The sequence below is a fragment of the Vulpes lagopus genome, chromosome 3 (genome assembly GCF_018345385.1).
Source record: "Vulpes lagopus strain Blue_001 chromosome 3, ASM1834538v1, whole genome shotgun sequence".
NCBI classification, from domain to species: Eukaryota; Metazoa; Chordata; class Mammalia; order Carnivora; family Canidae; genus Vulpes; species Vulpes lagopus.
In genome coordinates this window covers 130,390,418-130,414,278 of record NC_054826.1, presented here as the reverse complement: position 1 = coordinate 130,414,278, position 23,861 = coordinate 130,390,418, and the positions used below count along the sequence as shown (strand labels likewise).

At 50.0% G+C, this 23,861-nt stretch overlaps 1 protein-coding gene across 1 annotated transcript in view; it reads right to left on the bottom strand.

Annotated features, from left to right (window-relative positions):
* KCNA10 (potassium voltage-gated channel subfamily A member 10) overlaps nt 1–23,604 on the bottom strand; it is a 48,027-nt gene extending 24,423 nt beyond the window's left edge. Inside the window, exons 1-2 of the mRNA XM_041748567.1 lie at nt 23,555–23,604; nt 16,439–16,512 (exon numbers count right to left, since the gene is read on the bottom strand). Coding sequence (XP_041604501.1) covers nt 16,439–16,512; nt 23,555–23,604 — 124 coding nt within the window. The remainder of the gene's footprint in view (nt 1–16,438; nt 16,513–23,554) is intronic.
* Nucleotides 23,605–23,861: the final 257 nt, after the last annotated feature.

Below are 23,861 nucleotides of genomic sequence, written 5' to 3'. Positions count from 1 at the left end.
GACTTTGGGTTCAGCTAAGTGACTTCTTTGAAAAGGAAGAATAGAAGGAAGTAGATGGGACAATGAGCCAGTTCTAAGCCTTTAGGAGGTCTGAGGGGTTTCTTCCTGGTTTCTTGCAGCTTCAGTGCCTTGAGGCGAACATGCCTTTGCCAGCTGAGGGAAGTGACAGCCGTGAAGAGCAGCATGCCTCAGCTGAGCCCAGCTTAGATCGGATGATTCCCAGGAGACCCCCTAGATATAGGAACAGGCCTGACCAAGATCAGCTGACCCAGAGATGCATGATAAATCATAATTGATTGTGGTTTCAAGCCTGAGTTTGAGGGCTGTCTGTGAGGTTACCATATCTAACTAGTATAGTGCCCCTCCTCTAATTCTCAAACTTGGCAAACAGATAGTGGTCAAACTACATGGCCAATATATGATGGGTCAGAGTAGAGGCATGAAGATAATCTTAAAGGAAGAGAATGTCAACAAGACCAAAAAGACTTGGTGGTAAATGAATTTACACACATACAAAGAAAGAGTCAGTCAGAAGAGAAATTAGTCAGAAATTGAAGCTGAAGGAACAATCAGTCATATAAAAGCAGCAGAGTCACTCTAATCCCTGTCTGGGTAGAACTTGTCTGGCAGGTGTTGGGGGGGGAGCAAATCTGCTGACAGGTGAATCGCAGTGTAGAGATGGTTATGGCAAGGTAAGAGACTAATGCCATTAAACAATCAAGTATTTTAATTAACTCATCTTAGGCAATTACTCAATGTTTCTATAATTTGGCTCCCATGGAGAAGTTGTGGTCAGCTTAAGTAACTTTCCAATCCACTTGACAGTTACATTTCTCACTGTGATTTAAATGAAATCCTGGTCTTATTCCTTGGTCTTCAAGTAAGGTTTGTTAGAGTACATCAGTATTCTGAAATCTGACCAAATTTGACTTGGGATCCTTTTTTTTTTTTTTTAAAGATTTTATTTATTTATCCACAAGAGACACACAGGGAGAGGCAGAGACATAGGCAGAGGGAGGAGAAGCAGGCTCCATGCAGGGAGCCTGATGTGGGACTCGATCCCGGGACTCCAGGATCACGCCCTGAGCGGAAAGTAGATGCTTAATCACTGAGCCACCCATGCATTTCTGACTTGGGATCTTGACAGAATTTGAGTTTATTAGTTTGTAATAATGAAGACTAGAATCGTGTTGGTAGCAAGCTCATCAGAATAAAAGCTGCCTTCTGATGTCCAGCCAGCTCACCTCATGTAGCCTCTGTATTAATATCCACTTTCCTTTCCAATTCTATAGTTAATGTTGTTATCTAGGTATATACAAATCTCCAGTGAGATCAGAGGAGTGACTGCTCTTGGTTGGTAGGAAAAGTTTGGGGAAGGAGGCACTAAGCTTGACCTACAGATTCAAAGACCCACTACCTAATCGTATCTTTCCAGTTCTCTGAATCTTACTTAGGAAGGTAATCTTGGGATGACAATTTACAAAGTTCAGACCATCTAGTTCATTGTTCTCTATGGAAGTGGATAGTCAGGCCCAGAGAGCTGGTACAAGTTGTCCAAATTCACATAGTCCCCTGAATACTTCATACAGGAGGATTCCCATTTGGGGGAGCCAGATATATGCTTCTTGTGGTGTGGCTGCTTCAACAGAGATCTGGCATGCTGGCCTGAGTGCCTCTCCCAGGGCAGAAAGAAGCCATGCCTGTGTTTAACACTAAGAACCTGCTATTGTGTATGTCTATTGAGGTCTCAATATGTGCGGTTGACTGGCTGAGGTTTGGAGTGGGAGAATGGTCCCTAAGCCCTGTTCCTGAGTCTTGGGTTTGACTGGCTAGGGCCTCCCATCTGTCATTCATTCTCTCAAGCTGTGATCTTGGCAGGAGCAATCCACTTACTTGTGCTTCATTACCTGTACTCTCTTTCTAACTGGTCACACTCCCAGAAGGTAATAAAAAAAGCTTCCTTGACTGAGGAACCATGGAGATTTTTACAATCCTTTGTGTTTTCTATGTTGCTTCTTCTCCCCAGATATTTACTCTTGGCACTAATGTTGACTGAACCCCCCCAAATCTGGAAAAGTTTCTGTAGAGGAGCAAGGGAATTATCTTGAACCGAATGATAGAAACATTGAGAAATTGGCTAAGATGGGTTAAAGCATTTGATTGTTTAATGTTACCAAGCTCTCCTACCCTGCCATGACCACCTCTAACAATTTGAATCCACCTGTCAGCAGGCCTCGGTATGGTGCAGAGAGAGCACAGGGCCCAGAGTTAGGAAGCCTGGGTCCTGGTGCTCTGGCTTTGGGGTCATCTGATTTCTTTGGGATCCAGATTATTCCCCTGTAAAATGAAAATGTTGCACTACTTTACTGCTTCTAGCACTAATATTCTGGTTTCATTTTGAACTCACAAAAATTTCTTAGTCTGCAGAATTGAAAAACTGAACGTGCTCCCCGATTCAGTAAGCTCTGTCCTTGGTGCTGAACCTTAGTTATTGTATCATCTGTCAGCTTCAGGAAAGAAGAATCAGTTTCACAGAACATGGGCACTATTGGCATTTTTGACAACTGTTAGGATTTGGATCTTAAAATATTGCTCCAATAATCAGGTAATAGACCTGGGGTTTGAAGATTTTTCACGAGCCCTTTGTTACAGAATTTGATCTGTACTTTCCAGGCCTGCAGGAGGATTTGGCAAAATGTCTTCCATGAACAGTCTGCATTTTGATGCTATGACCATATATATCCTGAATTTTATGGTACTTTCCTAACTTCAAATATGCTATTACATGGTTTTCATAAGTCATTGCAATGTGAAATTCTAATATTTGCTACCTAGACCATACCTCTAGGCTGTCTCTTCTTTATAGAAGTAGTTTAACAAGCTTTTGTCCAATGATGTATCTAGATTTCAGGCTTTAAAATTTCACAGTGGTATAGATATTATCTGTTTGATATCTCTTGTGTTGAGATTTTAAAGCTTCTAGATGAAGAATTGTCAGGATTCTTCTTTTTCTTTTTTTTTTAAGATTTTATTTATTCATGAGAGAGAGAGAGAGAGAGAGAGAGAGAGAGAGAGAGAGAGGCAGAGACACAGGCAGAGGGAGAAGCAGGCTCCATGCAGAGAGCCCGATGTGGGACTTGATCCCAGGACTCCAGGATCACATCCTGGGCCGAAGGCGGGCGCTAAACTGCTGAGCCACCCAGAGATCCCCAGGATTCTTCTTTTTCATAAAAAAATTCTATGAGTGGAGGGTATACCTAGGTTATGATGTGAGCTCCCATTCTCTGAACAATAAGGCAAATAAATAAGCATTTCTACATGTGTCATGCCTGTTAAGTATCACATAAGAACTAACAAGGATAAAACATGAGTGATATTTGGAGCACCAGAGAGCCTGGGTGATCATTCTCCCACCCCTACTTATTTGACCAGTTTCTTTGACAGGGTTGACACAATAGTGGTGACAGAATGGAGATTGTCACCCAATGAATGAATCAGTCTTCTGGTGCTGGGTGGAGAAGCTGGACAATGGCAGGAGGCCAGTGATGGCCCACAAACAACCTGTGGATCTCTTTGGAGTGTTTCTCAAAGCCATGTGAAAAAGGGCCCCATCTCAGGTACCTCGGCATTCATCAAAAGCTCTGGCTCTCTGCCTCCCCTGAGATTGAGTTTCCTCACTCTCAATGTTAGAGAACCCAATCCAAAGCTGATACCAGATACTTAATTCAGGAAGCATTTATGAGCACTCACCATGCATGTATCATGTGCTTTTACCATGAGGTGGTGGAAGCTGGGGGCTTACTGGCAGTGAAAGATGCAGTGGGCAGGAACTACCATAAAGAAAGTAGGGGTGGGCTGAGAGGTAAGAGGAGGATGAGTGCCTGGAAACTTCAGGAAGGGAAGCAGTGGTATGGGGTTAGCAGTATGGATTCTAGAGCCAGTGAACCCCAGGTTCAAGGTCCAACTTAGCTGCCTAATAGGTAGCTTTGTGACCTTGGGAAGGTCAGTTGACCCCACCTAAGCCCCAACACATGAATTTATAAAAGGGATGGAGTAAAAATGGCACCCCTACCTCACAGGATTGTTGTTGGAATTAAAGAAGTTACTTTGTGTAGAGTTTAGTTCAATGCCCATGAGTGCTTAATAAAAGGCAGCTCTCTTTATTCCCTGTGTGTGATGTATACATAATATGTGGACTGCTTGAGAACAGTAACCAAGTAACTCAACATTTATCCTATCTGTCATCTCCCTCCTGCCTCCTTGAAGTGTGAGATTGTTGCATTTAGTCTTGCAGTTTCTTCTCTCTCAAGATACATTAGCGATCTTGTCACATCTTGTTATCTTGCAGGTGATTGCAGATGGATTGTTTGGTCTCCCTGGTATATATTGAGTTGTTGGCTCTGTACCTGCAAGGTTCTTAGTGTCAGGGCTATCTCAATATCCATTCCATGGCAGTCCTCAGGGATGACTCCCATCCTCCCTGAATTTCAACAATCCCTAATGCCTTGGCCAAATACTCAGTTTCCTAAGTGCCTTCAGGATCTAAGGCAGAGGGGCCAGCTAGTTATGGAACAGTCCCTAAGAGTCTTCTTTAGTTATTCTATGTTCTAATCATGTATAGCTTTTCATCCTTTGATCAAACAAGGTACCTCAATTATATGATTATAGTTGACCTTTTAAAATAAAGACGGTAGTTAAAATATTCTTTGTCTTCTCATTGTCTCCTGTTATTCTGTCATTCAGCTAGGTGGAAGGGGGTGGCTGCAGGGGTGGAAGGAGTATGACTTTCTCTTCTTTCTCCTCTTTTTCCTTTTATACATGAGGAATGTTTCCACCTTTCCCTGGCAAGATCTTTCCTCCTTCTTGCACCACCGTTTATCACTACACAACTAAATATGTGTTTCTTTCTTTTGGCTCTTCTGGTCTGATGAAAACTTCAGCAATTCTATCAAATTTTCAGATCCTTCAGGTACCCTCTGTTAGCTTTAGACAGTATCACGCTGACCTAGAATTGGTGGTGCATCAATGCAGCCAATAATAACAAACGAGACAAATACGAGTAGTTACAAGTATGAAATCATGCTAATTGTGCTGGCTAGTCCCTTCTCATTCTCCTTTGCTGGTTGCTCCTGGGCCTCTGGAGCCCTTAATGTTGGAGAGACCCAGGGCTAAACCCTTGACCTCTTTTCCATCTACATTTGCTCCCTTGGTGATGTCATCTAATCTTATGCGTTCAATGCCTTCTACATGCTGATGACTCCAAAATTACTGAGCCCAGGCTTCTCTTCTGAACTCCAGGCATATAGATCTAACTGCCTTCCCTGTATCTCTGCTCATTGTTTAATAGGCATTTTAAGCTTAACATGTTTAAAATGGATCTTCCGATATTTCCCATTAAACCATCTTCTTTTGGTGCTCGGTTGCTCAGCTATTCTGGTGCTCTCCTTGACTCCTCATTCTTTCACTTTCTACATCCAATCTATGGCAAGTCACATTGCTCTACCTATAAAATATATCTGGAATTTGACTTCATTTTGCTACTCACACTGTTCTACCTTAGGTTTAGCCATTATGATCCTTCCCTTGGATCCTTCTTCCTGGCTGATCTCTCTGCATTAGCTCTCCATCCCCCCACTACACCCAGTATATTTTCCTCCAAACAGTGCCAAGGTGATCCTATAAAAACATAACTTATGTTTCCAAACCTTCCAATGGCTCACATACCAGAGTATGGGTCATAGTCCTCTCAATGGTTGTGAATGATCCAGTCCCCACTACTTCTCCAGAGCTCACTCTGTGCCACATTGGCCTTCTTGCTATTCCTTAGACAAGGCCATGTGCATTCACCTCAAGGCATTTGTACTCAATCTTCCCTCTGTTTGGAGTGCATTTCTCCTAGGTGTCTGCTTGGACACTTCCATCAGGCCCTCCTTGGTTGTCTACTTAAGATTGCAGTCCCCACCTCAGCCTAGCCCTCCACGCTACTTTATTCATCTCCTTAGCATTTATCACTACCATACTTACCTTCTTACATCCATTTCTGCCTCTCCATGAGGGCAGGCACACTTCTTTGCTTTGACAGCTAGATACTCAGTCCTGACACAGAGTAGGGATTCAGTAGATAATTATATGTGCATTAACTCATTTAGTTCCCACAACAGTTATGAGCCCAGATTCGTACATGAGGAAACTGAGGCACAGATAGGTTAAGTAAATGGCCCAACATCACATAACTTGTAGTAACAAAGCTGGGATTTAGTTCCAGGCTGTTTGGGTCTGAGCCCTTGTGCTTTGCCACTAGGCTCCACTGCCAGGCTGTGGTATGTGGTTTTCTGTCCCTGTGCCTGGGAGCTGCCACGTATGGGTCATTGCCTTAGCTCAGGCTTCTATAACAGAATACCATAGCTTGGGTGACTTCAACAATAGAAATTTACTCTCTTACAGTTCTAGAGGCTCAAGGTCTGAGATCAGGAGCCAGCATGGTCCAGTTCTGGTGAGGTCTCTCTTCCTGGCTCACAAAATAACTACCTTCTAGCTGTGTGTTCACATGACCTCTCCCCAGTGCATGTACATGGAGAGAGAAAGAGATCTCTTTCTCTTCCTCTTCTTATGAGGCCACCAGTCCTATCAGATTAGGACCCCACCTTTATGACCTTATTGAATCCTAATTACCTCCTAAAAACCTTGATCTCCAAATACAGTCATACTGAGGGTAAGGCTTCAGCATATGAATGAATGGTGGGGGGTGGGGTAGGGGTGGGGGATGGCACATAACAGTCATTCTCTGGATTAAGCATGTTGCCTTTAACTGCTCAAGATTTCCTATGAGAAATAGAAATAACCTCTGCCCTCTCCCCTCCCTCCTTGCCCCTGCCCAGTTCCCCAGGGACCAGAGTGGAGAAAACATGAGTGCACCAGGGAGGCTGGAGCTCCTGGCCTGCCTGCCCTGGTTTCTGATCCAGATCCTTCTACCACAAGCACAGTTCTCAGCTTCTCAGGAATAAGAATGGTGGCTCTGATGAGTGGGTTTGCCATAGAGGCATTTTCCAGTGTTGGAAGGAGGCTGTGCTGGCTCTGAGGTCTGGCCACTCTCCCACTTCTGCCATCTCAAGTCACAAAAACAGTGGCCTGGGCTGACCTGTATGTTTGGCTTACAGACCTGGGTGTGCTGGGATCAGCAGAAGAGAACCCACTGGTCTAGGGCAGTTTTGCAGGCAGTTGCAGAAGACGGGAGACTGGTAGGAGGGCCAGCACAGCCTCCTTCCAACACTGGGAAATGGGCACAAGGAACCAGCAGGGGAAAGGGTACCTTGGAGTAGAAGGGCTTCCCGTTCCCTTTCCCTGGCAGCTCAGGCTAGACACTGCCATTCCAGACCTTCTTTGCCCACCTGTGGTGAGTGGAAGGAACTGCAGCTGCCCTTCTTCCAACTGCTCAGCTGAAACCCATAGGAGTGGCCTGGGCCCAGGGTTGCCAGATAAAGTATAAGACCCCCAGTTAATTCTAGATAAACAATGAATGATTTTTCCCAATCCCCCAATTCAGGGCTCTGAACCTTGCTTCTGCCAATTTTGCTCGAGCCAAATGTGCATATTGTTTCTGTACACCTCTGATCCTTTTCCTAGTAGTCCAAAATGGTTCAAGGTTGATCTAGTTGTATTTGAAGGATGAGGCAAGCTCAGGGTCTCCCTAATATGCCACCATCCTGGAACCTCCCCCAACAACAAATAATTTTTTAGTTTAGTCTAGTCTAAGTATGCCACATGCAATACTTATACTAAAAAATGATTCTTTGCTTATCTGGAGTTCAAATTTAACTGGACGCCCTATATTTTTATTTGTGAGACCTGATACTACTACCTGGACCCTAACAGTAGCTCTCACAGGTCTGCTTCTGCCAGAGAGACTGGGCAGGAGCCTCAGGCAAACTACCCATGACCGTGCATAAGTCCTCATGGAGCAGAGAAAAGGGGCCAACTTTGCAATGGAAGTCGAAGACCTTTCTGGCCTCTGCAATGCTTCACGCATCTGGTAGGTTGTAGCCTGAAATTCCATTATAATTCTTTGGTCACTTAATATAAAGTAGTGGGAAGCCAACTGGACTGGAAGGCTGAAGCTAGGAAACTCACTGCAGTCATTTAGCTACAAGGGGAAAAACATAACCTCCTCAGGCCTGTGTGCCCCTTCACCTGTTGAGTGGGTAGAATAAGACCCATTTTCTAGGCTTACTGTAAAGATCACAAGATACGATGTATGTACAAGCCACTTGGCATATAGAAAGTACTCAATAAGAATTAGCTGACACCATTTTTAGTGTAAAGAGCAGGAAGCTATAGAGAACCTAGAAAGTCTAGCGGAAAGAAGGAGCCCACCGAGAGGGAAGAAGATGCAACAGAAGGAGAAGGAAGCATCTGGGGATGACTCTGCCTCTCACTGTGATCCTTACATTGCTGCTGCTATGCTGGGATCCCTAGGAGGGCTGCGTGCTGGCCCCACCTCTTGCTGGCTAGAAGCCAGGCCACCAGCTATGAGGTAGAGAGTGGGAGGAGGTAGATTTCTGTGGGACAGAGAGGTAGAGGGACTTGAGGATTGGGAAGGGTTGGCAGAGAGATCAGGAGTATCAAGACTTGGCCATGACATGTGTTGGGGCTGGGAGAAAGAAGGCATGGAGGATGCAGGCCACCATGGCTACTGGGAATATGGAAAGGACAATTATCTCTTGACATATACAAATGTCAGTATAGGATGAGGATTACATGATGCTTGGTATGAGAAAGTAACATCTCCATTGAGCCAGTTATAAATACTGGAAATGTAACAAGGGAAATGAGAACTATAAAAAGGGGATTGGCAGTAGAAATATAAGAACAATACAATCACACACTGCCATTTTTGTCTATTTGTCATGCTTTCCAGAAATGATAATGAAGATCATTGCATATGCATTATGCTTGACTCTGAAGTTTAGTATGACTGTGACATTGGACAGCCTTAGCCTTCAGAGTATTTAAAGAGCTCTCTCATATGGCCATCCATAGATAATGAAATATCGTGGGTGCTGAGCATAATGGAAGGTGGTGGCCTAAATGTCCGTGACCATGAGAGAGTTAGTCCTGAGCCTTTCCTCTGGGGGACTCTTGCAAACAGTTGCAGGGCCTGCGGCAAGAGTGCAAATGGTGGCCCAAGAGCCATATGTCCACATATTTAGAAGTCAGAAGTCAAGTTAACAACTGTTATATAAAATATGTTTACATCTTACCTTGACACATGTTCCTTTGAAACAACCTTGGATTCCATGTTCAAATTCAGAACCCCTAGATTTCTTGACATTCTATGGCACAATGTGGTTGAATGTTCTGTCCCTCTCTCCCCAGCCTGCAACCCATTCCCCTTTGCTTCCCATTCCTGGCTCTGTCCAGGACCTTAAGAGTCTGTATTCTATTGCTGCTGTAACAAATTACTGCAAATGTAATAATCTATGACAACATAGATTTATTCTTCTACAGTTCTGGAGGTCAGAAGCCGGGTCTCACTGGGCTAAAATCAAGGTGTCTTCAGGGCTGCGTGTCTTTCTAGAGGATCTAGGGGAGAATTTGTTTCCTTTTTGTAGCTTCTAGAGGCTTCCCACATCCTTGGCTGGTGGCTACTTCCCCTATGAAGACAGCAATGTAGCATCTTCAAATCTCACTCTCCCGCTTCCCTCTTTCATTTAGAAGGACTTCTGTGATTACATTGGGGCCATCTGAATAATCCAGGATAATCTCCCCATCTCCAGATCCTTCATTTAACCACACCTGCAAAGTCCCTTTGCTGTGTAAGGAAACATATTCAAGGTTTTGGGGATTGAACATGGACATCTTTGGGAAGGGTACTATTCCACTTTCTACAGAGTTCTTGAGCACAGTTTGGATATCCACTCTCCCCAACAAACAGCTGCACTATGGACCTAGGGACTAGCACACAGGTGGAAAATTCCATCCCTGAGAGGATGAATTGGGTGAAGAGTAACATGCAGGCCCCAGAAGTGGATTTGGATCTGTCTGGGTAAAGAATGAATGGTCCCAGGTGCCTGGAGAATGGTTCAGAAGGGGGCATGAGCTCCAAGTGTGAACACTCTTTTGGCCCTAAGGACACCTTGCCCCATAGGGAGGGATAAGGACCAAGAAGGACCAGAGTGGAGCCCTATAGAGCTTCAAGCATGAAGTAGGGTCCTCTCTTGGCTGGGCCTAAGGATGATGCTGTCTGCTGATCCATGGATTCTTTACCTGGGTTCAATGGACTGAAGTCATGTGCAAAATCTTGTTGCTTTGTGTGTATGTACATTTTTGGGAAAGAAGTTTTAGTTTTTATCAGATTCCCAGAGTGACCCAGAAAAGTTAAGTACTGCCACCCTAACCATTCTGTTTACTCTCAAATGGCCCTTTCTAGGTCATTTCTGAGTCTTTATTATTTTTTTAAATATTTTATTTATTCATGAGAGACACAGAGGCAGAGGCACAGGCAGAGGGAGAAGCAGGCCTCTGGCAAGGAGCCTGATGTGGGACTCGATCCCGGATCCCGGGGTCATGCCCTGAGCCAAGGCAGACGCTCAACCACTGAGCCACCCAAGCATCTCTATTTCTTTTTTCTTTTTTTTTTTATATAACAAATGGATTTTATTTTATTTTATTTATTTATTCACGAGAGACACACAGAAAGAGAGGCAGAGACACAGGCAGAGGGAGAAGCAGGCTCCATGCAGGGAGCCCGACGTGGGACTCGATCCCGGACTCCAGGATCACACCCTCAGCCGAAGGCAGGTGCTAAACTGCTGAGCCACCCAGGAGTCCCCAGGTGTCCCTATTTCTGAGTCTTTCATTCCATAAGGATATAGAAGCTGCTTTATCTTTAAGGTATGGGTCCTTGAGTTGACTTCTGCCTACACAGCAAGCCTTCACAGTGAGAATTCTGGAGTACGGTGGGGGCCCATGTGGGTTAACTGAAGCTCTGGCCTGCCTGTGGGGAGAAGGACCACTTGGGAGAGGAGATGGGAGTAGCTGTTACTTTCTTCCCTAGCAAGCAGATGTTCAAAGGCATTTTCCTGGTCCCTAAATTCACCTGTCAAACAGAACTCAGGACAGCAGCCAGATGGAGGATTGCAAATTTGGATTTGGCCATTACCACCCAGGCCCCACCTGCCTGGTGTGCCTGACAGGTGAGCCTGAGATGTGTTCTCCTTGGGAGGGGACTGGAGGACAAGACAAACAACAGCAGTTTCCACCATATGTTTTTTATTTTCCAAGAAATTAAGCAGGGTTTCTTCCTCCCAGTGAATTTCCTTAACAGAGATATTTTAAAGCTTGGAAAACATTCCTGTCCTACTTTAATTGAATAAGACTGTCTGTGCTGGAAGAGAAAGATGGAGGAGTTGGGGTGGGGAATGAGAAGGGAGGGGGAGGAAGGAGAGCTGGAGGAGAGAGGAGGGGGGAGGGTAAGGAGAGGAAAGCAAAGAGCGAATCTATTTGGGAAATTAAAGAGCAGATCTTTCCCTGAATGAATTTTCCCTCCCAATTTTCTTGTCTTCCCAGTCTACTGCTGCCTCCAGCCCACCTTGCCAATATTAACCACCTGAGATGTCAGGGAAAGAAGCCCATGGCTTTCTCTCCAGGGTTATGTTCCCTCTGTTTCCACCCCTCTATGCCTGCCAGTCAGTAGGAGGCTTCTTTGATGCTGGAGTATCTTCCATGGGGCGTCTGAAATGAGGGGGTGAGGCAAAGAAAGGCAGTGGAGACTCAGAACTATGATGCCTGCGTGTGGGTGACTGTGCCTAGCTGGAGATGTTGGGTGATGCCTGGAGATGCCTCTCAGCTCTGCATCTTCAGCTACTTCCCGTCCTCCCACGGGAATTTCTGACCTGAGCATCTCTCTTCAAACCCACCCTGAGCCTGGGCTCCCCCGACCCCCATCAAGTCTTCTTGGCAGTCCTGGCTTCAGGCCTGAGGGTTGGTGGCTCCATCCTGGTCAATGAAGTTGGTCTCCTCTTAGGAACAAAGAGGCGCCAAGGTGGGATTTTTATCTTCTTCTGAAATGGAGTTTGAATTTCTCCTAACACACCCCAGAAAGCTTAGCTTCTGAGGGAGAAAGTCACCCTGGGGAAACTGAGGAAATTATGAACTATCCATTGTACACTGGAAACTCTCCATTGTGATACCTATTCCTTTGGCTGACAGGCAAGAAGGACGGGCCAGAAGTCTTCCATTCTGGTATCTGGTCAGCACTGCCAGGACACTTCTCTGTCCTTTAGACCAGAGCTTTGGGAAGTCCCCAGGGCACCGCCAGGCAGGAACAGGGCCCCATGTTGTCCTGCTGTCACACTTGCCTTGCCTTTAGTGCCTCAGAAGACAGATGGAGAACTGGGTCAGGGGAGGGCAGAAAAGAGGAAAAGGTTGGGGAAATCTACCAGAAGGGAGTTCTGGGAGGACAGGAACCTTGCCCTAGTTAACTCTGGGCCCTCACCACCCAGCATAGCACCCGGCAGAGAGGATGCATAGGGAATGGCTGATAATCCAATGAATACCCAAGGCTTCTGTCTGCTTGTCTGGAAAATCTTTGGGTCTCATCTAGCACTAACATTCTCTGATTACACAGAAGAAGGTTGCTCTGAAGAGAAGTCTAGCCCCTAATGTTTGGGGATGGAGCTTAAAAGTTAGCACCATCCTTGTTTGGGAAAGTAAAAAATCATTTATTCGTTCTTTTGGCAATGACGTGCTGAACATCGGATTTATGTGAGACATCGTGAGAGGGGCTAGGCTTAAATGATGAGCAAGAAAGACAGGGTCTTTGACCTTATGCTGGTTAGAGTCTAGCCAGGGGGGACAGGATTTAACCAAATCAATTTGATGATGAATGTTTCAGATTTTATTTATTTATTTATTTATTTATTTATTTATTTATTTATTTGACAGAAAGAGAGAGAGAGAGAGAGCAAGAGAGCAAGCGCATAAGCAGGGGGAGTGACAGGCAGAGGGAGAAGTAGGCTCCCTGCTGAGACCTGGAGATCCTGACCTGAGCCCAAGGCTTAACCTACTGAGCCACCCAGGTGCCCTGATGATGAGTATTTCAAAGACAAAGCTCAAGAGGCTCGAGAACCTTTAATGTGGAGGATAGGGGCTCCTCTGGGCTGATGTGGGGGTTCCTTTCCTGAGGAAGTGATAACTTGAGGGAGAGTTTGCAGGGGAAGAAGAGTCAGGTAGGTGGTTGAGGCTGGGTGGAGAAGAGGATTCCAGGCAGAGGGGTCCTGGTGGTTAGGGGCTCCTAGATGAAGTAAAGCTTCAAACATAATGGGAGCAGAGCAAGACAGACATCCAGTTCTCACATAAATGGTGGCGAGGCTGATGAGGTAGAGAGAGGCTGCTGATACAGGGCTTTGTGGGCGTGGAAAGCATATGGGCTTTTTTCTAGGAGAAAGGGAAGCCATTGAAGGATTTGAAGCAAGACAGTGATATGGTCAACAGTCTGATCTAGAGAGGGACGATGGTTGGATGGGGGGAGGGTGCATGTGTGGGGCCAGTCAAGAAATAAGTGTGAGTGGGATGCCTGGGTGGCTCAGCGGTTGAGCGTCTGCCTCCAGCTCAGGGTGTGATCCCAGGATCTGGGATCCCTGCATGGAGCCTGCTTCTTCCTCTGCCTGTGTCTCTGCCTCTCTCTGTGTGTCTCTCATGAATAAATAAATAAAATCTTTTTTTTTTTTAAAGAAGTAAGTGTGACAGTTTTCAAAGGATGGTGGCAGTGGAGATACAGAAAAATGAATGAATTGGAGAATTATTTAGAAGATAAAACTGACAGTCCTCGAGAATGGAAGGAGTTGGCGGAAGGATGATTCCTAGTACAGGAAACCTGCCCACAACTCACTGTGCATAGGTTTTCCTTTGGTTCCAGAAGCTGAACGCATGAGTTAGGATGCTGTCTGTCGTAAGTAACAGAAAAAATCCCTAGAAGAAAGTGGCTCCAGAGTTGGCTAATATAGCAGCTTCATAAGGTAATGAAGGAACAAGTTTCCTTCCAGCTTTCTACTCTGCTTAGGAGTTTTGTCCTCAGATTATCCCCTTACAGTCAAAAGGTGGCTGCTGAAGTTTCGGAAATCACATCTAGTAGTCACCACTATATCCAGGGAAAGAAGGAGTCTGTTTCTGTACCTCTTTCTAAGTAGCTGTTTCCCACCCCCTTACCCACCACTGCAAACTTCCCTTCATAGCTCCTCGGCCAAAACTGGTTCTTATGATGCTTCTTCAATAAATAACTGCCAAGGACATGGGATTACCAGAACCGAGTGAGCTGAATGAGGATTAACATCACTTTCTGGATTAAGGGACAGTTTAACAGGACTGGGGTTCTCTTATCAAGGAACGCAAGAGGAATGAATTTCAGGAAGGTAACCAAGGACATCCACTAACCAGGGGCTGTTTCCTAATATTCTCCAAAGGAGAAACAGGGAGAGACCTCTTCAAACTGTCTTCTAAGGGACCCTGGGTGGCTCAGCGGTTTAGTGCCTGCCTTTGGCCTGGGGCGTGATCCTGGAGTCCTGGGATTGAGTCCCATGTTGGGCTCCCTGCATGGAGCCTGCTTCTCCTTCTGCCTGTGTCTCTGCTTCTCTCTCTCTCTCTCTCTCTCTGTTGTTTCATGAAAAAATAAATAAATAAATAAATAAATAAAATCTTAAAAAAAAAAAAAAAAAGACTGTCTTCTGAGAGGAAGGTGGCCTGTTCCAGATTAGAGAGCAAAGCCAGGGATCAATCTAGGTCTTTTCTTCAACCCATCTAAGGTTATTGAATCCTGGACCTGGGAAGACCTTCTGAACATCTCAGCTGCGGTTCTGAAATCTGGTTGGATGTCTAAGTGAGCTGGGGAGGGAGTCCCAGGCTCCACAGTGATTGCCTGAATCAGAACCCTGGGAAGTTGGGGTCTAGGGTTCTGGATTATTAAAGAGCTCCCTCGGTGTTCTGGGTGCTGACAGTCTAGTATCTGGGAACCACACGTTGTGTCCAGCTCCCACATTTAATGGTGAGGCCCCGAGACGGGGCTTCAGTTACCATAGTTCACGTGGCGAGCTGGTTAACCTCCGCACGGGGAGGACCTTCCTCGGAGGGCTTCCCGAGGACAGTCTTTGGGGCCCCCTTCAGGTCACGGGGAAGGGAGGTGTGAAGGAGCCTAAGGCCCTGAAAGCCTGCAGGTGGGGTTTCAGCAGTCCAGCAGTGTGGGTCACCCCTTTGTGCCGGGTGAAGGTGGGTGTGTGTAATCATGACCACCCCTTCCTAGTAGCCTGAACCTTAACCGCATCATCATAGTCAACCCTTCCAGTGGCCCTAGGGCGGAGGAATGATCACTCCCACGGTAGAGATCTGTAAACTGAGGCTCCAAGAGGCTTTATGAGTTTGGGGCAAACAGAACTTGGACCTATCTGGTCCCAAGATAGGTCAGAACTTGGACCTATCTGGAAGCCCATGTGTCTTATTAGCATCTCCACGTGACTCTACTTATCTACTTTTTCACGGACTGACTGGCTGACCAGGCTCTGGAGGCTGCCTGTGCCCGCCCAGCCCTGGGGGAGGAGGAGGAGGAGGAGGAGGAGGAAGAGGGGGAGAAGGAGAAGGAGGAGGAGGAGGAGGAGGAGGAAGAGGGGGAGAAGGAGAAGGAGGAGGAGGAGGAGGAGGCTTCCGCTGGACTTTGGAGGAGGGGGGTTAGGAACAGGAGGGTGAAGGCGGGGGAGGGACGGGGGAGGGGGAGGGTGGGAGGGAGGGGAGGGGAGGGGAAGGCGGGGGAGGGGCAGGAGGGAGGGGAGGGCGGGGCGGGGCGGGGCGGGAAGCGCGCCGCGGCCGGAGCAGCAGAGGGCGCTGCCTGGGGCGGGAGCGACGCCGGCCGCGCAGATGGGGGGCGGGTAGGCTGCGCCCGCGCAGGTGCTTCCGTGCAGGTCGGAGGCTCACCGTTCACCCCGGGTGGGCCCCGTACCGCGGGGGGGAGGGGGTGGCCTCCGCCCCGCCGAGCCCGCCTGCCCACGGGAGGCTGCAGTCCGGCTGGGGCTCGGGGCTAGGGGCTGGGCAGCCTCCTCCGAATCCCCGCCCAAAGCTTGTGTGTGTGTGGGCGGTGGGGAGGGTGGAGGTGTCTCTTCCTGGTCAATTCTGTGGGCTTCGAACTGGATTTTAGGGCCAGAACACGCCAGAACCCTGGAAGGGGTGACGCGGCCTAGAGGACCCTATGGGACTGCGTGGGTTTGAACCCTGCCCTTGCCGCTTGGTCAAGTAGCCCGCTTCGCTGTCTCCGCTGTCTCCTTAGCCGGACAAGGGCATGATAATAGTATCTGCCTGGGGTGGCGTGGGGAGGTGGGGGTGGCTGGCTCAGCGGGCCCCCCATATGGGAAGTGTTAGGGCACAGCCTGGTAGGGGGCCAGAGCTACATGTGTGTTACCTGAGATGATGCTGCGGATGCGGATGCGGATGCTGATGAAGAAGAACCCCCGTGCCCTCCCAGGCGCTTCCAGTCTTCAAGGGCAAGGTGAAGCCCCCGTTAATTCAGCTCAGGGCTGTCCATGAGGCTCTTGGTGGTCCTCCCTGCAGCAGCCGCTGTGGGCTCAGAGCCACTCTTAAGGAATCCCCCGAGCCAGCGCTGATGCGCACCCACTGCCGGGCCTCAGGCCAGAGAACAGTCCTGATGGAGCATTCGCTCCTCTCAGTAAGGCTCAAGGGTCTCACTTCCCATGGTGCTGTGACCCCCGGGAGGCCTTAACGCCCCTCGGCGCCCTCCAGGGTCCGGGTGATGTTAGGAGGGATTGGTGCCTTTGCCGGGTGGTGCAGTGAAGTCCCTCCGAGTGTTCCGAACGTCCCCCTTCCCGCAGATGGGCTCAGTCCTTGGTCATGTCATTGGAGGGCTCCGCAGGCTCCTCCGTGGCCAGGATCCCTCGTCGTTCTTGGTGACCACCTCTGCTGAAAGGCTCTTTGCATATGGTCATTTGGGAAAAGAATAGCTGCTGGGGCGCCCTGGACCAGTGCCTGCGAGGGGCCGCCTTGCCTACCAGGGGCACGCTGCTGGCCTGTGGACCAGATCCCTACGCTCCCACACTCCGTGGGGCTGCCTGCCCTCGGACAGAAGGAGCTCTGGGCTGGGAGTTGGGAGACCTGGGTTCTAGCCTAGGCTTTGCCACTTGCTGGCTGGGTGTCCCTGGGCAGGTCATGTCACCTCTTTGGCCTTAGTATTCATTTACAAACTGGAGATAATGACAGCTACCTTGCCTGCCCTTTCTCTGTTCCAGGGAGATTGTTTATGCAGGTGTTCAAAGGGAATTAAGGGCTAGAAGTGTTCCTACTGCTAGTTCTTGTTGAGTTACTCGGCTGTCATCAGACTTTCACTGGTCACTTCTGGGGGTAGCCAAGTGGTTGCCAAGCACAGAGGACTGGGGGGAGACACAGATGAAGGAGGACCTTGATCTTGGGGGTTCTCCATCCCCCTCTATTGGAGAAGCAGAACACACTTTCCTGAGAGAAATGCACCAATGAAGACTTCAAAGAAATCCACAAGCATGGCTTTAAATATCCACGTATGAACACACAAACGTTCTAACAACTTGAAACAGCTGGAAGTTTGAATGCTCCAAGATTCTGGATTCATCAAACTCAGGGAAAGTAGTCTAGGAAGGCTTCCTGGAGGAGGAAACACACACACACACACACACACATATATTTTTTTTTAAACTTAAATTTAAATTTTATGAAAGGAGTACAAAGAAAAAGGTAGTGGTGCTGGTGATAAAGATCCAGGCCAGGACAACCAAATGTAGGTCAGAGAAACTGGGCAGTGACCGCTGGCATATGGAGACCCTGAAAGAATGAATGATGTATAAGCAGTGGTGAACAGGCCTCCTCAGTGGGACTAAGTCAGAAGTGGGGTTCAGATGGGAAAGTGGGCAACTGGGTAGGCTTGTCAAGGCAGCACCATCCCAGTGCCCTGATCGGTATGGCCAGTGTCCTAGTCCGTTTCTCAAGGAAGCCGACGCGGAGATGGAGATCCGCATGCCAGGGGGTTATTGGGGAGCGCGGTGTATCAACGCTTCAGCTGGGGGTGGAGATCAGGCGGGAGAGGAGCTTGAACCAGCTGCAGGAGAGGTCTCAGCTGCTGCCGTGGGGAGCCCTGGAGCTGGGATACCCTTTCGAGAGGTCCCTTTTCAAGGATGGGGAACAAGTCCTTTATGCTTGGACGTGGGCTGCTCTGGGTGTGGTGTTAAGGGAGGGGGACCCCTTCTGCGGAGGGCGGTGCCTGGAGGGGCCTCCGCTGTGGGAATGAGCACTGCATCCTGAGGAGGAGGGAGACATGGATGATGCGCCACAGCATGCCTGGCCGTCTGTCATTACTGAAGCAGGAAGGGCCTCCGGCAGCGTCCAGCACCCCTGACCATGCTCCACAACCAGCGCTAGCTCCTCACATTCTCCCGGGCCAGGAAGGTTCGGCTTCCTTCTCTAATCTACGTCTATCCAGAATGTTAGTGTGGGTTGTGTGGTTTGGGTTCATTCAGTACAGTAAGCCTCAGCCTGGGTGCATTTCAGAACCACCCAGAGGCTTTTACAACCACCACAGTAGATTCTGATGTGCACTGACCCTCGCTACTCCTCTGAGACTAGACTGTAAGCTCCATGAGGTTGGGGCTCTGACTTACACAGAGAATCCCCGAGTCCCTGGGTCCTCACACAGCGAACCCCCATTGAGGGAAGAATGAGCGTGAGCCCTGCCGTTGTCCTCAGCCTCCTCTCTGGCTTCTCTCCCACCTGCCTTCTCTGCTGCGGTCACTGTGACCTCCTGGCCTTTGCACGGACTGTTCCCTCTGTGTGGGATCCCCCTCCCCCTGGAATTGCCCCCTTCTGATGAGACGAGTCAACATCTGCACGGTGCTCAGAACTGTGCTGGGCATCTGTGAGCCCCACGCAGGAGCTGGGTGTGGCTGTTGCCCTACTCCCCTTCGGCACGCTCTGCTGGCCACCCCTCAGCTGCCCCACATTTTGTCTCAATGGCTTGTTTGCTTGTGTCCTCAGCAGCAACAATAGGCTGTTGGTGAGCGGGCACCGGATCATCTCTGTATCCCCCGCCGCTAGTACCCTGCCTGGCTCATAGTAGGTGCTCCATCAGTGCATGCAGAATGTGTGGAAAGACCAGGCTTCTAGGGATACAGTTTGAAAGAAAAAAAAAATTCAAAGTATTTTTAACGAAGGGCTAGTTGAGTGAGGAGGGTAAGTGGTGCTGGCCAAGTGTGGCCCCATTACTGTCTGATAGACCCTGGATATCGAGCGAATGATTTAATACGTGGTTGGTGGATCATGGGCTGGGCAGGCAGGCGGGTAGATGGACACATGGGTGAAGAACCGGGTTGATGGGTGGCTGTTACTCTGTGTGGAGGAAGGCCAGGGTTTGGAGAAGACCAGGTGGGAAGGAGGGTGGGCGGGAGAGAGCTTATTTCACACAGGCCAGCCAGCTCGGCATGAATTGGGGTGGGGGTGTCTGAGAAAGGCCCCTGGTGAGGCTTGGGGGAGTACTGCTCCTGCATGTTTCCACCTGCGGGGAAGGCACAGGGGGGGCGTCCCTGAGGTCAGTATAAAAGCAGCCGGATGGAGGTGCTGCAAGGGGCTGAGTAAGGGCAGGTGGTGGGCCGTGGGGAGTGGGCCTAACTGCAGGGAGTCTGGAGGCTTGGACCAAGGGCCAATGGCCTCTGTTCCCAGAGAATTCCCATAGGAAGGGAATCAGGGCAAGTGAGACACCCCCTCTAAGAGGTGGTGGAAGGGCTGTCACCCTACAGAGTGTGGCTGAGTGCAGATCTGGGGAGGGCTTCAGGGAATTCTTATTCCAGAAAGGCCTTTTTTCCTGTTGGTCAGGTAAACAGGCAGTTGGTGAGTTCAGCTGGTCAGCCAGTTAGCCAGGCAGTCAGTCTGTCTGGCAGGTAGAGATAGTTTGTCCATGCACCACCTGGATGGGACACTGGATCAGTCAGTTGGGTGGGTGGGTAGGAGCACGTTGTGTGTGCGTGTTGCTGGTGAGCTGAACCAGGCGCATGGACAGTAGGAGTCAGTCAGGAAAGAGAAGAGAGGGGTCCAGTCCCTGAGGACCCTCAACCAGTGGTTCCTAATGAGGTAGGACTGTGCCCTTAGAGACCATTGGAAATGTGGGGGGTTGGTTATAACAGTGTTGTAGGAAGTGGGCACTATGCTGTGTCAGGGGCCTAGGGCCATGGTGGCCAAGTGTCCTGCAATGAAGGATAATCCCACACAGCCAAGAATGATCTCACTCCAAAGGCCAGTAGTGTCCCTTTTGAGAAATATTGTGTCTGGTCAAATGGAGCATTGTATACAAATGGCTTGCAGGACGAGCCCTGTTCCCTTGCATCCCCACCCCCACCCCCTGGCCTCTGGTGGCCTCTTCATTCCCTCTTCCTTCTCTTCTCTGGAAGATATTAAAGTTGCTAACTTGAAAGTTCGCAGAGTGCCATGAGCTGTGGGGAGGGAGGTGGCAAGTGAGAAGTAGAAACACCATCTGGCTCCCTCCTGCAGTAGGAGTTGGACCACAGGGCTGGAGGAGGTGGGCTTCTGGGAAATGCAAGGCAGGGAGTCCTCCCCATTCCCCCTGGCTCAGGGCCTCCAGAGCCTCCCAGCAGAAAGTCAGAGGCCTCGGGGATCCCTGGGAGCTGCCCTCAGCTCAGCGATGGAGGAGGGCAGCGGCCCGGATGCTCCTATTCCAGCATGGGCTTGAGAGGAGAACACCCCCATCCCCAAGTTGGTTCCTTCCCTCACCTCAGGACTGGGGAGGAGGGGGAGCCTGGCAGGAGGCTGCTTCTCTCAACACCACATGTCCTGGAAGGACAAAATGTGAAAATATCAGAAGCCTCTGGTCTTGGTGCGGGATCACACGGATCACACGGCTGGGTGGCCTGTCACCCTGGCTGTCGGGTTTTCTCTGTCTGGGAAGGCTGAGGCCTGGCTGCAGCCAGAGCTGGGGACTGGGGGAACCCTGGTCTTGGTAAGAACAGTACCTCTGGCTGCAGAGTCCTTCCTCATGAGGTCTCCTGGAGATGCCCGCCAGCCCCGTGGGTTTGGCTGGGGGCACCATATCCATATCCACTTCTCCAACAAGAAAACCTGGGCTTGGGTCTGTGGGTGACTAGTGGTGCTGTCAGACCCATGCCTCTGACTCCTATTCCAGTGCTCACTCCTCGACAGCAGGATCCGGCTGTCTGCTTGAGGGCAGGGAGCTGGTCACCCTGGAGGCCTTTTCCTAGGGGCTGTTCTGTGGAAGTTGTGTGGAAGTCTCAGCCTCCTGTGCTGTGGCCCGGCAGAGGCGGTGTGGGGGCAAGAGAAGCGGGCCCTTCGGGGTGAGCTGCAAGACTGGGGAGAGTGTGCAGCCCTCTTAGAGGCGGCCCGGTGAAGCCCGGGAAGGCCAAACCCCTGGTGCCTGGGAGGCAGCCGGTGAAGGAGAGGGGGCCACCGGGCCAGCCTTGATGACCCTGGGCTCCTTGCCAATCAGTCTGCTCCCTACCCGCTCCCTGACGCTGGGCACCCCAAGGGGCCAGGACAGGGGCCGTGCTACTCCGGCCACCTTGGGTCCCCCTGATAGGAGCCTCCATCCCTGGCTTCCTCAAAAACTCCGCTTAATGCCCCTAGATTGCCGTGGGGCTCCCCTGGGCCTCTGCTCAGCCCAGCAGCCTGGGCCATGATGCAAGTGAAGCTGTCAATAATTCATGCGCTAGCTCCCCCCCACTTCCCCTGCTCGGTGGGCTGTAAATATTTCACGGTTTCAAGGGGGCAGAGATGGCCCAGCAGACTCCCAGGATGGGGCTCAGGGGAGCCTCGCCCTTTCCTGGAGGCTCCAGACCTTGCCCGCTGGCAGTGGGGAGTGGGGGCTGCGCAGAGCTCCTCACCGGGCTGGCCTTGGCTTCTCTGGTGGGGACAGGGAGTCAGCCCTGAGGCCACCCTCAAGTCAGTCCTCCTTCTCACCTCGGGTTCTCTTGGTTTATCCCCTCCTCGGCTGGGCTGGCCAGGCTCCCCATCTTACCTGCCCTGCCTCCGCCTTGATTATCTCCTTCCTGGACAGTTGGCCAAGCCACTCTGAACACACCCAGCCCTGGAAAGCCTCGGAAACAGCACTCGGACCCTGTCCCCTTGTCTCAGAGCCTTCACAAGCTCAGGTTACTCTTGGAGGGAAAAATCCACCTTCCCAACCCCCATGCAGGGCCCCGCACGCTCGGCCATCTGGACCTTTGAGCCCTGTTTCTCAGCTCCTCGGCCTGCTCCCCTGTGCTCTAGTCGTGCTACTCCTGCATCCCTAGGTTCCTACCCACCTTGTTCTGTGTCCCTCTGCCAGGGGGTGCTAGGGGTTCAAACTCAGGGCTCTGTGTAGACACAGAGCTCATTGGGGGAGTCGCGGATGTTCTGGATCCAGGCTGGCCATGCCACGTAAGCCAAGGTGAGATCCCTGACGGGGCCGGGCCAGTTGCTTCTCTCTTATTCCTATTCTTTTGACCTTGGTATGTGTGTCTATAAAGTGGGGATAGGATTATGTATCTCACAGGGTAGTTGTGAGGCTTGGAGAGAAGGTCTGTAAAGGCACAGCCCAGGCCACAGCATGGCGTCGGTGCACTAGCTGTGGCAGCTGTATGGTCGCTGTGCACTCTGTGGACCATGGGCTGCTGATTTTCCCCCAGTGGGGTAGAAACTGTGTGGACAGGAGCCAAGGAAACAGCAGAGGGCTAGGGGCACCGAGAACCCTCCAAGGGGTCTTATGATAGGTAAGATAGCTTGGGAGGCTCTCTCCTCCCCGGGAAAGGGACAGAAGGAGGACAATGCATATAAGGGTGCATCCTGGAGGACACTCCTCCAGGGAACTGGGCTGGGTCCCACTGAGAACCTTCCATCTGAGAGTGTGTGCTTATCCCCTGGCCCCTCTACCATTGATTGAGGGTTGCCTCCAAGGATATTGGTTTCCGGAACTTGCAGACTACACAGGCACCTATGCCGAGTGGGTCCCTACTGCTGTTTGCAATTGCACAGAGACCGTGGGATGGGGGGGAGACGTCCTGAGAGCATTGGAGGTAGGTACAAGGGCACGGAGCTGTGGCCAGGAGACAGGGGAGAGGGCAGCAGGAGACCAGGGTGCTAACCATGGGAGTAAAGTTGAGGCAGATGGAAGAGGGGAGCATGCGGTTGGGGGTGCACTGGCCTCCTCCCTGAGCTTCTCCCATTCATGTGCTCACTTGTTCATTTATCGGTGATTGTTGACTGTCCCCTAGGTACCACAGAGCAACCAGAGCAATCCAAAAATGACCAGCTCATCTTCTGCTCCTATGCTGGGCCCTTGAGGTAACGTGGAACCAACTGAGGGCATAAGGCAGATCTGATAGGTGCGTGGCCCCCTCTTTAGGTTGTGGGGATCCATGGGGAGATGTCTTCTCTTAAGCTTCTTCTCAGGGCTCAACAGACCTTTCTTCTTCCTCTCGGGACACTTGCCCTCCTGCTGGCTTTAGAGGGACATATGCTCCGCCTGGGAGAGCCTCACCTTTCTGACATCAGGTAGACATCCTTGGCTGTGGTGCTGGAAGCCAACATGCGGACGTCCTAGAGCACGTTTGTACAGGCTCCCCTCGCTGCTGCATATATATTTGGAACTGAGAAAGGTCCTTTTATGTCTTCTCTCTCTCCCTCTCCACCCAAACATTTCCAGAAACACTGCCAAGTATCGATTCCTGAACATCTGTCCATTCACTCATCTAGACAGTGTTCCCCTGATCTAGGTCCCCTAAAGAGGAAAGGGGAACTAACTGTTTTCCTGGTTCTGAAAACCCAGCCTGGAATTGCCACAGAAA